This window comes from Miniopterus natalensis, chromosome 13 (assembly GCF_054644295.1).
Source record: "Miniopterus natalensis isolate mMinNat1 chromosome 13, mMinNat1.hap1, whole genome shotgun sequence".
Lineage (NCBI taxonomy): Eukaryota > Metazoa > Chordata > Mammalia > Chiroptera > Miniopteridae > Miniopterus > Miniopterus natalensis.
Genome location: NC_142093.1, coordinates 62,608,125 through 62,624,567, shown reverse-complemented (window position 1 = coordinate 62,624,567; position 16,443 = coordinate 62,608,125). Strand labels below are relative to the sequence as shown.

The following is a 16,443-nucleotide window of genomic DNA, read 5'->3' as shown; positions in this document are numbered from 1 at the left end:
TCAACACTCCCCAGTCCCCACCTTTTTTCTCATTTTCATTGCAGACAGTGTGTGTCCGGGAGCAGGGGAAGAGGAAGCTCTGGGTCAGCAGTGTCGACCTTACTAGGTTCTCTCCGCACAGCGAGTGTGTGTCATGACACATGTACTTTAACTGTTTGCATCGCCCCTTTCTCTCTCCCCAGATATTATGTACAATGGAGAAATGAATGAGAAAATTAAACTGCTCTATAAACTTCACATTCCTCCAGGTAAGAGGCAGCAGGAACATTGGGCTCTGTTCTGATTGACATAGATCAGCTTTGTGCACAACACTCAAGTTCTTTTTATTTTTATTTAATTTTATCTTTAAATATTTTTATTGACTTAGAGAGAGAGCGAGCAACGTAGACCGGTTGCCTCCCTTACATGCCCGACTGGGGATGAACCTGCAACCCCAGGCGTGTGCCCTGACTGGGAATCAGCCGATGACCTTCTGTGCATAGGATGACTCTCACCACTGTGCCACACCGAGCAGGGCCTCAAGTTCTTTTTAAATTTCATTTAGACTCAAAACAACAGCTGTTTGTAGCTTAGGGTTCCTGATGGCAGATCTTAGGTGCCGTATTGTGTGGCCTATAACAGTGGTTCCCAGACTCGAGTCACCGCAGAATCTCCTGCAGGACTTGTTAGCACAGGCCCCTGGCCCCACCCCTGGGTGTCTGACTCGCCAGGTCTGAGGACCACTCCTGTGAACCCCTGGCCTGTGGAGTGTAGGGGAAGCCAGACCCTGGTGGCCTTCACAGATCGCTGTTTCACACGACTGTTTTTGAAGAACCATTTCATTTTTCCAACATGTAAGCCTTGCTTCCTTGAGGTTTAAGGAAGCAGGAACAACTGAAGCAGTTCTGAAGTCTGTGGGGTCAGACTTGCTGTTAACCTGAAAGTATTCCATGGACCTTGAAACTGACAGGTGGGCTAGGAGTTCCAGAAGGTTTCTGGACAAAGTGCCCTGGCTGTGATGCTAGATGCGGAGCCTCTGACAGAACTTCCCACCGAGGGCACCATGGAGGCCACTGCGCTGTTCGGTTTCCAGGCCAAGAGAGCCTGGTGGCTTTTTCCTGTAGTGACATTGAAAATGCATGTGAATATTGCTGAGGGCCCCTGGGTGCACTTCCTGAGCTGGTGTGAACAGTGTGCACGCTGTCTGCAGGGTGTTGTTCTGCAGCAGCCACAGCTGCTGTCCGCCTCCCAGCTCTCATCATCACTTCCCCGTCAGCGCAGGTGGTTAGCGTCAGTGATGCTCTTTGCCTTTCATGCCGACGTCATTTGCCCTTATTTCCCACGAGTGTTCTCCTAACACAGGAGACGAGCGTAATTATTCCTGTCAGCACCATTGTCCTCACTGTTGTCTCTCCATAATCGTTATATCTGCTATTGCTAAATAGAACATGGTTGATTTTATTATTATTATTATAAAATATATCTTTATTGATTTCAGAGAGAGGAAAGGAGAGGGAGACAGACAGATAGAAACATCATTATGAGAAAGTCATTGATCGAGCCCGCAACCCGGGCATGTGCTCTGATCAGGAATCGAACCCCGATCGCCTGGATCCTAGGTTGACGCTCAACTGCTGAGCCACGCCCGGCCAGGCTATTCGATTATTTTTATCTTGAATTTAAAATAACTTTATTTTGGGATAATTTTTGATTTATAGAAAAGTAACAAAGATCATATAGATAGTTCTTAGTCTTGATATCATTTGAGATTGCTATTTGATTCTTCATACAACTTCATATTGAATTATTGTTTCCAAATTACAAGTTTATTCCTAAAAGACATTTTATTTTTTAAAGTAAGTCTTTATAGATTTCGGAGAGACGAAGGGAGAGGGGGAGAGAGAGAGAAACATCAATGGTGAGAGAGCCATTGATCGGCTGCCTCACCCCCAACTGGGGATCGAGCCGCAACCCAGGCATGTGCCCTGACCGGGAATCGAATGATGATCTCCTGGATTATAGGTCAGTGCTCAACTGCTGAGCCACGCTGGCCAGACAGAAAGACATATTTTAATTATATTAACCCATTAAAGGCATTTGTAGACCTTTAATGGCTTCAGAAAATCAATTTTTCAAAAATGTTCTGAACATATATGATTGTAATATTTATATGGTGTGACTCTGAATTTAAAATTAAGTGGAAGTTAAGATTTGATATATCATTTGGTTTACCTATATTTAACATTTGAATTTTTATGCAGTTTTTAAAGTCTTAAGAATGCAGATCCTGCCCGGCCGGTGTGGCTCAGTAGTTGAGCATCAACCCATGAACCAGGAGGCCACAGTTCGATTCCTGGTCAGGGCACATGCTCAGGTTGTGGGCTTGATCCCCAATAGGGGGTGTGCAGGAGGCAGCCGATCAATAACTCTCTCTCATCGTTGATGTTTCTATCTCTCTCTCCCTCTCCCTTCCTCTCTCTGAAATCAATAAAAGCATATTTAAAAAAAAAAAATAGAATGCAGATCCTAAGACCTACATTTAAACACATCAGCTTGCCAAGGCTATGATGATCCACAAACATTTAAGTATTTTCATTTAAATAGATTTAATTTTAACAAATATGTACTTCCCACCAATAACAAATAACTTTTTGATTAATGGTAGGACAAACTCACTAGTTGGAAAAAAAGTTTAACTCACTAATTAGAAAGTATCCTGAGGATTACAAGTTTGAATTTGTGTGCCTGGTGGAAGGTGGGTACCAGGTGAGGCTCCTCAGCACCTGGATGTGCTGCGAGCCTGAAGCTCAGCGAGGGCCCCAGGGGAGGCCACGGGCTTTGTGAGCTTTCTTACGAAGGTGTCTGATGCCACTCAGGAACCAGGAGGCGCTCAGTTCCAGAAGAGCTCACTTCATTGGCTCCTTGATGTCTCAACACTGCTCAGCAAAGGAAACAGAAACGAAGTATTCCAGGTGATTTGAAACCGTGTCAGGTATTCCAGAAGGTTATGAAATCAGCAGTTTCATAGCAGATGATAAATCTGAAGATATTGGTCATTTTGCTCAGTTAATTACACTAACTGGACTTCCAGAGACAGATTCCTGGAAGAGCATCAGCTTCATTATAGAGAAGCATCAAAACAAGTGGCCGAGGAGGAGATGTTGGCAGCAGTGAGGGGGAGCCGCACCCGGCGCACCGGAGCAGCCGCGGCAGGCCCTCCCCGAGGCTGCGGGAGTCGAGGGCGAGCGCTGGCAGAGCAGCTCTCCAGGTTCCCCTGCTGGCCAGGAGCCTCATTAAATGGATCTTAAAGTGTCGAATCTAGTAAAATTCAGGCAGCTCTTTGTGTTCAGCTTCGCATGAAGAAGTAGAGGTTTCTTCCTGATGTTTTATACAAACCAAGGTACATTTGCTGTCCAAAGGAGTTTGCTGAAGTTAAGAGGAAAAACTGTGTGAATAATTCTAATTGGCAATTTGGTTAAAGATAGTTATTTTAAAAAGACTTAAAGTGTTTAAAACCTGAATGGATGTAATTGAAAACTGAAAGAGTTCCTGAAAATGTATTAACCTATTCTGATGAGTATGGAGTCCAAGCAAAAACTCAGAGAAGAGTGAGGTTATGAATGCTCCTTTAGTGAAGTTAGTGTTGTTATTTGAATCCTGAAACGTAATTATAGGCTAAAAGAGCAGTAATCTGTGTTTGAGGAAAAGCTTTGTTTTGAAATCCTCGATATAGAAAATAATGTTGATTGGATTAAAATCTAGTTATATTAGCCAGAACTTTTTCAACATTACATTGGCCAGTGAGGGAGAAGCTGTTTGACCTGCGGAACGACCACACCCTTGAAGTAAAGTAAAACAGCATTTGAACCATCCAGTTCTTGGTAGTGACAAGGAAGGAGTTTTCATCAAGTAAAGATGCCCCTCACCTTTACCTTCCTGCGACAGGGACTGTTTGGAAGAGGTCATTATTTAAAAGTGCTAATCAGGAATTGTACGTAGCCATTTCAGTATTATGAGTAGGAAAACTAATATTAAAAGTCCATTTACTTAGAATGGACCCACTTTCTAAACCTACACAGTACAACTAGAAACATACCACATCTTTGCTGACATTGCTTTGCCAGGAGCACCTGCAGACGGGACGGCAGGTGCTGAGACACAGTCAGATCCACGGAGTGTTCACGGGACGAAAGCCTGAGCAGTGCTGCGGAGTGGGGTAGTGTTTGAAATGGCCATCAGCGGGACCAGATACAGAGCACTGGCGACTGACTGCCTGAGAGGAAAGTTTGGCGCTCATGTTATACCCACCACATTGGCTCTCTTCGGTCAGCCTTTTCTTGTGGTTATGCTGAGAAACAATACTGAAAATAAACATTCCGGCTTTTGGGAATGTGCCGCTGTGTCAGAATATCTACTGGAAGCTAAGAAAACTGGCAGATCGCTCCACTGCTCTAAGGACCAGAGTATTAATGGGCACGACCCAGGTGCATGCCTGAAGAGGCTACCAACCAGGCATGAGCTAAAGGATCACCCCGCCCAGGGTCAAGAACTTCCTTCAGGGACTGGAAACAGTCAGTGTGAAGAGGCAGTTGGAGGAGACCGATTTTGAAAACAGGTGACAGACTGAGGAAACTTAGTCAACTTCTCCCAGGACACACAAAATGACAGTTGACATTCTGGCCTAACAACTTGGGCAGAATTGACACCAACAGAAGGGGTACTAGGCTCACTGATGTGGTGATGGACAACCTGGGCGAGATGAGAGATCTCTTCTTTGGATTTGGATTCAGAGCTGAAAATGCCACTAGAAGATTTTTAAAAATATGAGAAGTGTAGAGTACAAACCTCAAAAACCTGATGTGAAATTGAAGATTTCATTGACCTTTTTAAAAGAGAGAAGTGAGGTGCTGAAGATCCCTGTTGTTATTACATTGTCAGGAAGCCACGAAGAAACGATTTATGGTCCCAGCATCCAGTACTTAATATATCTCAAGTGGAAAACCCCCCCAAAAACATATATATGTTTTTATTGATTTCAGAGAGGAAAGGAGAGGGAGAGAGAAACATTGATGGGCTGCCTCCTGCATCTCCTACTGGGAATCAAGCCCACAACCCAGGCATGTGCCCTGACCGGGAATCGAACTGTGACCTCCTGGTTCATGGGTCGACACTCAGCCACTGAGCCACACTGGCCGGGCTCAAGATATTTTTTACAGTAGATACCTGAGTCACGGGTTGGATACTTTGGTTGATTTCCATATTGGTGACTCGGATACATTGAATCCATAATCCAAATGGAAGTCCTGTAGGTTGACTGCTTTTTCCAACCGCTGTGGAGGGGTGGGAGGAGGGCACTGTATTGCTTTTGCAAGAAGAAAATACGGAGAATGGTATTATTTTGATGACTAATCTCTCAGCTGCATCTGAAGGCCAAATTGTGCTGAAAGCAGTATATGTAAGAGGTAAGGGAGTTTCAGATAACCAAGTGTAAATCACTCATCAGATTTTAACTTGTGCAGGCCTTGAAGTGAGAGACAATGAAAACTTTAATAGAAATGTTTCTTAACTCAGTCTTGAATTATGAGTTACATATATATTGGAATATAAAACTAAGGTTACATTTATAAAAGTGAGCTCAAATAGCTCATTTAAAAAGACCGAAAGTACATTTAAAGACTGTATATAAGACAGTGTTTACTATTTTCCCTAATGTGCTGTGTCCTGTATTTCTGATCATAAATCGATGAGTTTTTGTAGTGAGCTCCAGGCCTTCTCCAGTCCAGGTCCTGTGTTCTGTGTGCCGGGACTGGCAGGACACTGGGAAGCGCTGCTCTGTGGCTGACCAGCCTCCTGGTTCCGTGTCACTGTGGACCCTTTATCTGCCTCCTTCCTGGACACATGCCCGCTGCTCGAATTGTTCCACTCTGGGTGTGCTTATTGGTTCTTCGTGGAAGCATTTTGTCTGTGACTTGTGACCATGCTGCTTCCGTTTGAGATACCAAGCTCTTGAGGATAGGTGCCCAGTATCCTGTTGACATCTCAGCGGCTGTTACCTAGGAAGTCCATTCCCATCGTGACTGCCCCAAGGACCATCTGGGATTTGTCGTTTCCCTCCCGTTCAGTTTCTGAGTGGCTTCTCACATGTGCCACTGTGTAGAATTTGTTTGGGGCAAAGTTGGGAGAAAGAATGACTCAATGTCTCCAGTATAGAAAAAAGAAAAAAATTGGGAAAAAACCCAGAGACCTACGTTCCCAGGAAAGAGCGTAGGCTTATCAAGGCTTTGGGGCATCTTGTGTTTGTTCAGTCACAGCTGGACTTTGCCTTTGACTTCCTCTCGGTGAATGGCTTGCTAGTAATCGTCAAGCTTTTAATGTGGATCCTTGGTCCGTAATCCCCTTAGAAGTGTTTTTGTAAGTTTTATTGACTATAACTAACATACTGTAAAGTTAACTCATTTAAAGTGTACAATCCAATAACTTTGTGTATATTCAGTTATGCAACCGTCATCAGTTTTAGGAAACTTCACCCCAAAAAGCTCTTTAGCATTGCCCCTGCCTGCCCGCTTCGCCTGCTGCCTGTAGACTTGCCTCGCCCAGGTATTGCCTATGAAGAGCTCATGCAGGATGTGTCCTGCCTGGCTGTTTTCAAGGCTCGTTGCTGGCACGGCTCAGTGCTGCATCCTATGGCTGAAGCGGCGCTCGGGCTGGTGGGCTGCCTTCGTGTCTGCATCTGTTCACCAGCTGATGGGCCGGGGGTTTGTTCCCACTTCTCCACTCTCGTGAACGATGCTGCTACAAACGTGTGTACGTTTTTGAGCTGACACGCTTCCATTTCCCTTTGGTGTGTAACTGGTGGAACTTCTGGGTTGAATAGTACTGTTCAACTTTTTGAGGAACTGCCAGTAACATTTTCTTTTTTTTATGTATCTTTATTGATTTCAGAGAGGAAGGGAGAGGGGAGAGAGAGAAACATCAATGATGAGAGTCATTGATGGGCTGCAGCCCGCAACCCGGGCCTGTGCCCTGAACGGGAATCAAACCCTGATCGCCTGGATCCTAGGTCGATGCTCAACCGCTGAGCCACGCCCGGCTGGGCTGGCAGTAACATTTTCTATTTCCACCAGCAGTGTATTAGGTTTCGGATTTAATTGTACTTTTGTGCATTTCAAAACTTGTAATAAAATGCTTTTAATTCAGTAAAGCTTTTTCAACTTTTGTTAGAAATTATGTAATATAGCAGTACGTGCTCATTATAGAAAAAACATAATTATGTGAAAAGTTTAAAACAATGACTTACTGTCCCATTCAAAGACTTGGTCTTTATTTGTAAAATTTATGTAGTACATACGTACATACAAACTCACATCTGTTTAACCAGAGGACTTCACTACACCATCCTCTGGGCCGTATCTGCCAGCCCTGTGAACTGGTGTCATTGGTTACAGCAGCCCTCCACGCATCCGGAGGAGGCTACCTTGGTGTGTGCGACATTTCTTTATTCTGCATCGGGTGCTGGGGGTGCACCTGGGTTCACAGACCCTGCAAAGGCTGCATGCAGCCCACAGGCTCACTTAGCTGTTAGTTTCCTTACCCGAAAGCTTTCATTTTGGTTAAAATAACTTGTTCAATCTCTTTTTAAGCACTCACTGAAAATGACCGAGACAGCCAGTCACCATTAAAGAATCCTCTGTTGTCGACCTCCAGACCCCTGGTTTTTGGGAAACCGAATGGCACGTACCTCTTTTCGTTGTTACCTTGTCAGGCCCACCACAGTACCTACACCCTCCCTCCTGAGTTCACACAGCCCACTGCTTCCAAAGGCCAGAAACCTGGGTGACTGCCCCAACCTTACCTTGTTTATTCCTCTTGCTTAATGTTTCAGGGTCCTCTTGTAGCAAGTCACCCAGCGGCCACACTCCATTTGTGGTCAGTTGTAAAACAAACCGTCCCTCCCGTGTTGTCAGTGACCCTGTTTATAGATCTTGGTTTAATCCCTTGTCCCCTCACTACCCCCTTCTATATATTTTGCTTTTATTGAATTTACTTAAAGTATATATTGTGTTTCCTGTCGTCTCAGGTGATACAACTGATTATCAGAAACAACTAAAGCAGATGATTAAGGATTTAGCCAAAGAAAAAGATAAAATTGAGACAGAATTGCCACAAATGAGCCAGGTACGGATGTTATTCTGTGTAAATAATGAACTATTTTGCAAACATTTTGCTCAGAACTAAGCTTGATAACTAATCTGGGGCCTCTTTACCTCCAAAGCCATAATCAAAGGATCTTGTAACTTCTGGGAGTGAAACATTGTGGTGATTAAATGGGAAATATTTAAAATGTGATCCAGTAAGGTATTCAGAGCTCTTGGAAACAGAAGGCTGCTGCTTGTCTTTGAAGGGCTTTGTCAGCCCCTTTCTCCCCTTAAAGACTAGTGCCCTTCAGCTGCTTTAAAATCATGCTTATAATAGGCAGTTCCTGTTAAGTCTCAAACCTTCGTGTGACCCCCACAAGGGGTCTGTGCCACATTCAAGCAAATGATAGCAGTAAGTTCACTTATTTGAAGAGGGTTCCTTCGTGTTTAGGAGATGCAGGCTTCAGGTTGGAAAGTCCTTTGTTCTAGGGCCTTTTTGGTGCTAGTATGTACCATGAGCTTCCCGAGGGGAATCTAGCGTGCAGTGTTTCTCGGTTTTATTTTGACCCCAGATCATCTTTTGGGATTCATATTTCCTGGCATATTTCACAAGAAATATTTCACATATTTCTGTTGGGAATTCCTTTCCAGTTTTCCCTCTACTACTTGGATATAGTCACTTAAATCGGAATGTTGTATGTCAGTTACACAATTAAAAAAAAACAGTTAAATCTCATCGTCCAGAGTTGTCGTCATGCAGATACAATTTAACATCACCTCCTTACTATAAACAAAGATGGGCAGCGTCAATACCGGGCTTTGATTTACTTCAAAATGATTATGGCTATTTCTCCTCAATCATTAAATACTTATAGTTCTCAGTCACCATTTTCCTATCCCTAGAGTAACTGTGTGGCCAAGTCTCCCATCAGTCTCCACTTGGGCAGGTGTTTAATTTCAGGAGCATCAGTCCTCGGCCATCACTGCCCTTCACGTCACGCCCTTTCTTTGCTGCACAGCAGCCCCAGCAGATGGACAAGCCATTCCTTGTTGTAACCCTTAGCTCAAACAGCCCTGTACACAAATCTCTCTTAACAGTTGTTATAGACAAATAGCACACTAAGTGTGCTGAAAACCCCTGGAGGCAAAGGGCAGAGGCTACCTTTTCTCATATTTTGCTTCAGAAAGTACTGTTTTCTCTAAGTATAAAGTTTAATGCATTATACTTCCATCCTGGTTATGCTATGTACTCTTTTGTGTTCTAGAGAGAATTTATCCAGTTCTGTAAAACTTTGTACAGTATGTTCCACGAAGATCCGGAAGAAAACGACTTGTATCAAGCCATTGCCACGGTAACCACTCTGCTGCTACAGATCGGGGAAGTGGGGCAGCGAAGCAGCAGCTCTGGGAGCTGCTCCCAGGACAGTGCGGAGGAGCTGCGGGCCTCGGCTCCTTCTCCCGCACAGGACTCTGTTTTTGTGGACACTGACTCTGGGACGGCTCCCCAGGCATTTCCTGAAGAGGCAGAAGGGGACTGGACAGTCTCCCTTGAACACATTTTAGCTTCACTGCTGACTGAACAGTCATTAGTAAACTTTTTTGAAAAGCCACTGGACATTAAATCCAAACTTGAAAATGCCAAGATCAACCAGTACAGTCTCAAAACTTTTGAAATGAGCAGCCAATCACAGTCTGAACTCAAGCAAGATAGTGGTTTGCTGAGCCGAGCCGGCCATAACAAGGCAAGAACCCCCATTTCATGGGTCGTCAGCCCATAAATCCAGATTTCAGTCTAATGCATTTTGAGTATATTCCACACCCTCAACATTTCTATTTATTCTTTTAAACTGGTTTTTAATTTTTTTCAGAGGGAGGCAGGGAAACACTGATGTTGGTTGCCTCCCATACGCACCTTGACCCGGGATCGAACCCGCAACCTTCCGGTGCATAGGATGATGCTCCCACCAACCAAGCCACAGCGGCCAGGTCCATTTCTTTATGAGAATTACCAGTTCCACTTTTACCAGATTCACTGGAACGGGCACACCTGCTGACTTCTCTCAGAATGCGAGCCGTGCATCACGCTGACCCGGATGGGAGCACCCAAGCTCGTCATCTTCGCTTGGGTCCCAGGAGGTCCAGAGTCAGGTTCACTTTTAAGAACTAAGAGCCACTGTACGGAATTGCATTTGGCTTTTTCTTTGCACAAATTTTGTTTCAATGCTGGTAATTGAAACCATTTTAATATATTTGGCTGTATTCACTCGTCCTTACAAAGATGTGTACAAACATGCTTTCAATGTTGGCCTCCAAGTTTTTTAATAAGAAATTTTTGTATTGACTTTGGTGTTTGTTTATACTTATTTGAGACCTGGGTTGGGCCAGTGAGTCTGAGTTCCCAGCCAATAGTGCAATACTGCAGGGCCTTCTACTCTAGTGTGGCTCTGCACCACCTCCCCAACAGGGCTTCAGAGCAAGCTTACATGGACGCCAACAGTCATGTAGTCTAATCCCTGCCACACTGCTTTCATGCTGAATTCAGATTTTAGGTTGTATAAGCTTTACCTCTGAGGTTTAACTCCATGTAACCTGGACTAGAAATATCCCATGGTGCCATTACAAGTGAGCAAAAATATTAACTGTGCATGTAAATTAAACAGACTCTAACTCATCAAAATATCAATTATTTTAGAAGACAATTCTATACTTCTTGGCAATCTACTCAATACACATGACTGTACCATTTCAGTTTGTTAAAATGAAAAGTGGCCAATGGCAATTGAGTTCTACATGCCAGTTTCTGCCAAAATGTTTATCTTAGAATGAAACATGCATGTGAAAGCACCATGTCCCAACCACCTAAGCAGTCTTTCTAAAGCCAGGCTACACTTGAAACTAAAAAACCACCTCAAAGGCCGTTTTATAACTTTATTTGACACTCAGCAGTCAGTTCTCGTCCACATTAACTGTTTGCAGATCTGCAAAAGAAGAGACGGCCAGTCAACCTTCCACACCCGCCAGCACGCTGTCCCCCGACCCGCAGCTTTGTGCAAGGGAGTAACTTACTCTTGAAAGTGGTGACGGGCACGTAGGTGACCAGCGTGTAGAGCTTGTTTGGAGAATCTTCGTCCTCATTGCGCTTCCTGGACAGCCGCACCCGGATCCGGTACGGGACGTTCCTAGCAAGAAACACACGTGCAGGAGTCAGTTCCTTGTGTCATGGGACAGCCGCCAGGTGTACGCACACCAGTCCCCACTTCCGCAGCAGGCTTCTAATGCTCCGTCCAGGGGTCTACTCTGACCAACCAGCCAGTACAGAGAAGTGCTGTCTCAGGGTGTATACCCGTCTCAGTAGGCAACCCCCACTGACTCAACCTGTGCAGACATGCAGGCCTAACTCGAGAGGTCTTTCCCTCTACACCAACACCGAAACCATGGTTATGGGCTTCGTCTAAAATTTAAATCTGGAGAAACACTAAAACCCCTGCAGGCTATAATGAACAAAGGACAACTGAATGTTTCCCTACCTTCTGCACACTGTCCTCTCGCCCAGCCTCTCTGTAGCATCCCAGTGCATTGTATCCCCTCCCCCCCTTACTGGCCTGAGAACGTTAAGTGTCCTGAAACTGGGACTACTCTTGGCTTCTATGACACCACTCCTCCCTTATCTCAAAGGAGCCATCACCGGTCACTCCTTTGCCAGACGTTTCTACCAAACTCTAAATGCTGGCCCACCACAGGGCTGACCTTAGGTCCTTCTGTCATCCCATCCAACCCCAACACTGAAATACCATCCAGATGCCACACCTCGCCCACAGCTGGCCCCACTTCCACTCTGGCACCTGGTATAGCCTTCACAGCAAAAACACCGTCCTGCTTATAAGCCAGGCTTCTCAACCTCGGCACTACTGACATTGGGCTGGATAATTCTCTGCTGTGGGGGATACCTTGTGCATTCTAGGATATTTACGAGAACCCCTGGCCTGTAGCAACCCCCACTAGTTACAACCAAAAATGGTGCCTGCAGAAGGGTAAGTAAAACTGCCTATGGCTGAAAACCAACGGCTTCTAGAGATGAATCCAAACTCCTTGCCAAGACCTATAAGGTTCCCTAAGCTCTGCCTCCTGCCTCTCTCCGCCCTTCAAGTCACTTCCTTAACGCCACCTTCATCAACCTGTTCCCAGGTCACACCAAATTTGCTCTTTGTGTGACACTCCCACCTGACCCCCACACCGCTGGCTCCATCATTTGGGTCTCATTACAGATATCAGCTTCTCTGCAGATGCCCCCCACCCCTTGAGTTACTGCCACACTATTTTTTATACTTCTATATGCATTAGCTAATTACTGAGCTGCTTAAGCTGGTTTAAGTTTAAAGGTTCATCCTATAACACAACTCCAGACCTTATTCCTCTGGCCCAGACAGCTTTGTTCAGCCTGGTGTCAATGCGCACATCTGGAGTCCCCATCTCCTTCACAGCAAACTTCCGGATCTCCTTGAGTGCCCGAGGGGCACGCTTCTTGAAACCCCTTAGATTCAAACATAAATAAGTAAATTAAAGGAGTACAAAATTAAATGTCCTACTTTCATAAAAAATCTAAACCAAACTTTAACAAGGTAGGAACAATCCTTTTTCTTCCAGCAACAATGCCCAGCAACTGTTACACCTGGGACACAGGAGAGGCACAAGGATAAGGGCTCTGCATACGACCCTTAAGTAATGTTAACACATACACTGGCCAACCCTTTCCTGACAAACGCACCCCCAAACTCTAGGAAAACCACCTGTCAAAGAGGGTGCAATCCAAGAGTGACATGAGAATATGCCTGAACAGAGAGCACACAGCACTGCACGCTACACGAATACGGCGAGCGCCCCCGGGACAAAATACAATTAGATCGGTCCCATCTTAAGACACAGCATGTTTTTGGAGACCATTCAATACTACTTTAAAAGTTTAACTTGGTATGTAATGAAAGAGCAGAGGCCTGCAATGCGCAGTCCCCTCTCCAAGCACGATGAAGACAACAGTTAATTCTGTGGAGCTCATGGTATGTGTCGGGTGCTGTCGTGAGCCCGTCGGTTACCACTCTGAGCTAGGTGCTACTAATGCGCTGCTTACATAAGGACATAGGTCCATTTAAATGTCATGCTTTTACTTAAAAAATGTGAAAAAGCAAAACTTTACTATAGGTGGAAATGGTCAAACATTTGAGGTCCATTCCAAGTGGGGCAGAGAGAGAGCACAGTCTAAAGAGGTGTCCCAACACCCCAAAACGTGAATGTCAGAAGGGACCGTCAATGGTTCACCTCGGTGACCCAATGCACAGCGCCTGGCACAAGATAGGTGCTCCATACTCGTTAGATGAAGCAAACGTCATGGAATCCAATACAAGTAACAAATGGAGCACGTTAGAGTGACTTAATTCTGCTCTGGAACCTTCAATAATGTCCCATGACCCACGAAAGATGGGACCCTCCACCCACCCTGAGCCCACTCGACAGTGTCTCCCCTGTTCCCTGTGCACTCTCACCAGGCTTCTGGTCATTAATACTAAACCATCTAGGAGTAAAAGGTGCCAGAAATGACAGCAGTGTAAGAAAATCCCTTCTCCAGAATTAGTAGGTGACACTCCTGGAGTAACTCAGATGGTATAAAGTCTGACAGAGAAAACGAACCAGGGACACACACAGGAGCACTGGGAAGGGGACTGCAGGTCTGATAAGGTGGCCGCGGAGATACTGGAGTCAAGAGCTGAAGGTGATGAGGGCAGCTGCTTAGGTGTGTGCGAGACAAGCATTTAAGCAAAACCGGGTGGGGGGAAGTATATACAAAACCAAACAGCTACCCCGAATCAGGTAACTGCCTGATAGGAGATTAAGAAAATGAACGGTGCTCCTATGGAACCACAGTACTTTGGATTCCCATCTGAGGAACATGGGAAGCCAACGGAGGGTTTGGGGCTGGACCAGGGGCTTAGGGAAGGGGGATCAAAAGCAGGGAGCTGCAAACTGTAACCATTCAAGTGGCAGAGAATGGGGGGACCAGCATAGTGGGTCAGGCTGTGCAAGGCAAAGCCAAGAGGGCATGTTCAGCAGAACCCGAAACAGGGGAGGCCACGGGAGAAACGGGGAGGCTGGCGCTGGAGATCTGGGGCCAGGCGAGGACCGGCCAAGTGGGCTGAGCAGATAGGAAAAATACAAGACTGGGAATCTTTGTAAAACGAACAAAGCGCTTCTACAGAATGAGAAAACTGTCAAGTGCTGCCAATCAAGAGCTGAGAGCTGACCAAAGGGCTAGGTCTCCACCGAGGGCCTTTGTACCCGCAATGCCCACCTCCACACCTGCAATGTCCCGTTACTCCCGCGGCCTAAAAGCGACCCCTTTCTCCCGGGGCACCGGGTCAGTCTCCGGGTCCGGCAGCGGGAACCAGTTCTGCCCCCGGTACCTCGCTCGCCCCCCGCCCACCCAGATCCGTTGATCCGGTTGCAAGCCCCGGGGGAAGGACGGCGCCAGGGTTTTCCCCCCGGCACGACCCTCCGAGCAGGACCCTGGAAGCCCCACGCGCCGCAAGCACGGCGCGCGGGGCGCACGCGCGGGACACGCTCACTCCCAGGCCGCCCCAAGCCCAGCGCCCGGCACTCACACTCCGTGGATGCGCTTGTGGATGTTGATGGTGTACTCCCTCGTCACCACCTCGTTGATGGCGGAGCGGCCCTTCTTCTTCTCGCCACCCTTCTTGGCGGGAGCCATCTAAACCCGGGCGACAGGGGCTGAGCAGAGCGCGGCGCGCACGGGCCAAGCCCCCTCCCCGCGGCCTCCCCCCGGGCGCGGCAGAGCGCAGCCCGCCACCCGCACGGCGCCCCCGCGGGCCCGTCCCGGAGCCCCGGCCCCGGCTCCCCTAAGCCCGTCTCTCCCAGGCTTCGACAGCCCTGAAGCGCAAGGCAGGCTCCCGTCCCCTGCACCGCGGGCCCCGGCCCAGCTCAGGAGGGACCCCGCTGCCCGGTCCACGCGACCGCGGGCGAGGATGGAGCCCGATCCCGACGCCAGCGCGCAGAGCCCATACTCACTGTGCCCGGCCCAAGCTGGAGAGAAAGAGCGCGAGGTATTGTGGGAGAGGGAATGCAGGGTTGCAAGTACAACTTCCGGGTCGCCTGGAGGCGGGGGGAGCCGGAGCAGAGGCGGTGACGTCAGTGCGCGCCCGGTAAAGGGAGCCGGGCTGGACGACTTCCGCCCACGGCCCGGGAGCGCGGGTTCCGCGGCGGCCGTGGCGCGCGCTCTCCGTGGAGCTGCCTTCGCCGAGCGCCCGTCTCCGCCGCGGGCTTGAGGCGAGGGAGGGACTGACGCCCCGGGTCCTCAGAGGCGACCGCAACCTCGGCCGCAGGGGCTGCGAGCCGGGCTGCGGAGAGGGCGCGCTGGTCTCCCGCGCCCTCGCGGAGGGGCCGCGAGTGCTGAGCCCGGGCCACGGCGCTGGCGGGCGGCCTGGACGAGGCGGCTCCTTCCTGGGCGCGGGGCCGCCTCGCTTGGGAGTCAACAGGGCGGCCTGCTGCGCCCCAGCCCGGGTCCTCGGCGGCCCGGCCGGCGCGGCGGGGGCAGTAGCAGGGGCCCGGTCCCGAACCCCGCGCGGGGCCGCCTCCCGCAGAGGCGGCCTCCGCCCTCCGGGGCCGCCGGCTCGGGCGCGCCCGGGGCGCCGCGCCTCTGAAACGCCCGGCGGCTCCCCGCCGCCCTCCGGGGCCGCCGGCTCGGGCGCTCCCGGGGCGCCGCGCCTCTGAAACGCGCGGAGCCCCCGCGGCCTCGCCGCCCCCGCCTCTGGCCAGCTCCAGGGCCCGCGGGCGGCGAGCTGCGGGGAGGACGCGCGGCGGGGGCTTCGGGCGGGTAGGGCGCGGTCCGAGGTGGTCTGAATTAATTCGCGGGTCCTGCGAGGGGTAGGGTGGGTGTGGGGCTGATGGTAGCAAGACTGGAAGGAGGAGACGTAATAGCGACGGATGAAGTCCTGAGCTGAGGCTGAGGCAGTGGCACTGCGCGGGGACAGACTGGTCTTTGTGGCGATGAACAGGAAAAATCAGGAGGGCTTGGAGAGAAGCAGTGCACAGTCACTGCCCTAAGGGGCGTGTGTGTTGGGGGCGAGTTGGCAGAGATGGAAGGAATTAGTCGAGTCCTTAGGGCGTAGGAAAGTCTGGGAATATTGTCCTAAGGCCACAGGAAGCTGGAGTGGTCAGCAGGGCTCAAGAAGGCCAAAGCTGGGATGTGCCCACCAGCCTTTCCGGAGGAGGGTGCCGGGGCTCCTCACGGGCCCCCTGTTGGAGGAGTGGGGGCCTCGGTGGC

At 48.8% G+C, this 16,443-nt stretch overlaps 2 protein-coding genes across 4 annotated transcripts in view; one reads left to right on the top strand and one right to left on the bottom strand.

The window, feature by feature from the left end:
* The window catches only part of TBC1D8 (TBC1 domain family member 8), a 107,629-nt gene extending 97,703 nt beyond the window's left edge, over nt 1–9,926 (top strand). For 2 of the 3 annotated variants that reach the window (XM_087823732.1, XM_087823730.1), the window contains 4 exons: nt 183–248; nt 7,620–7,709; nt 8,057–8,154; nt 9,380–9,926. In XM_087823732.1, the coding sequence (XP_087679858.1) occupies nt 183–248; nt 7,620–7,709; nt 8,057–8,154; nt 9,380–9,892 (767 nt within the window). In that variant the 3' untranslated portion in view covers nt 9,893–9,926. The remainder of the gene's footprint in view (nt 1–182; nt 249–7,619; nt 7,710–8,056; nt 8,155–9,379) is intronic. The other variant, XM_087823731.1, reaches the window with a different exon arrangement.
* Nucleotides 9,927–11,028: 1,102 nt separating this feature from the next.
* Nucleotides 11,029–14,871, bottom strand: RPL31 (ribosomal protein L31). Its single transcript, XM_016207180.2, has 4 exons — nt 14,765–14,871; nt 12,520–12,645; nt 11,181–11,293; nt 11,029–11,092 (listed from the first exon to the last, which is right to left on the bottom strand). Exons 1-4 carry the CDS (start codon nt 14,869–14,871, stop codon nt 11,061–11,063), a joined length of 378 nt encoding a protein of 125 aa, XP_016062666.1. The 3' UTR covers nt 11,029–11,060.
* Nucleotides 14,872–16,443: the final 1,572 nt, after the last annotated feature.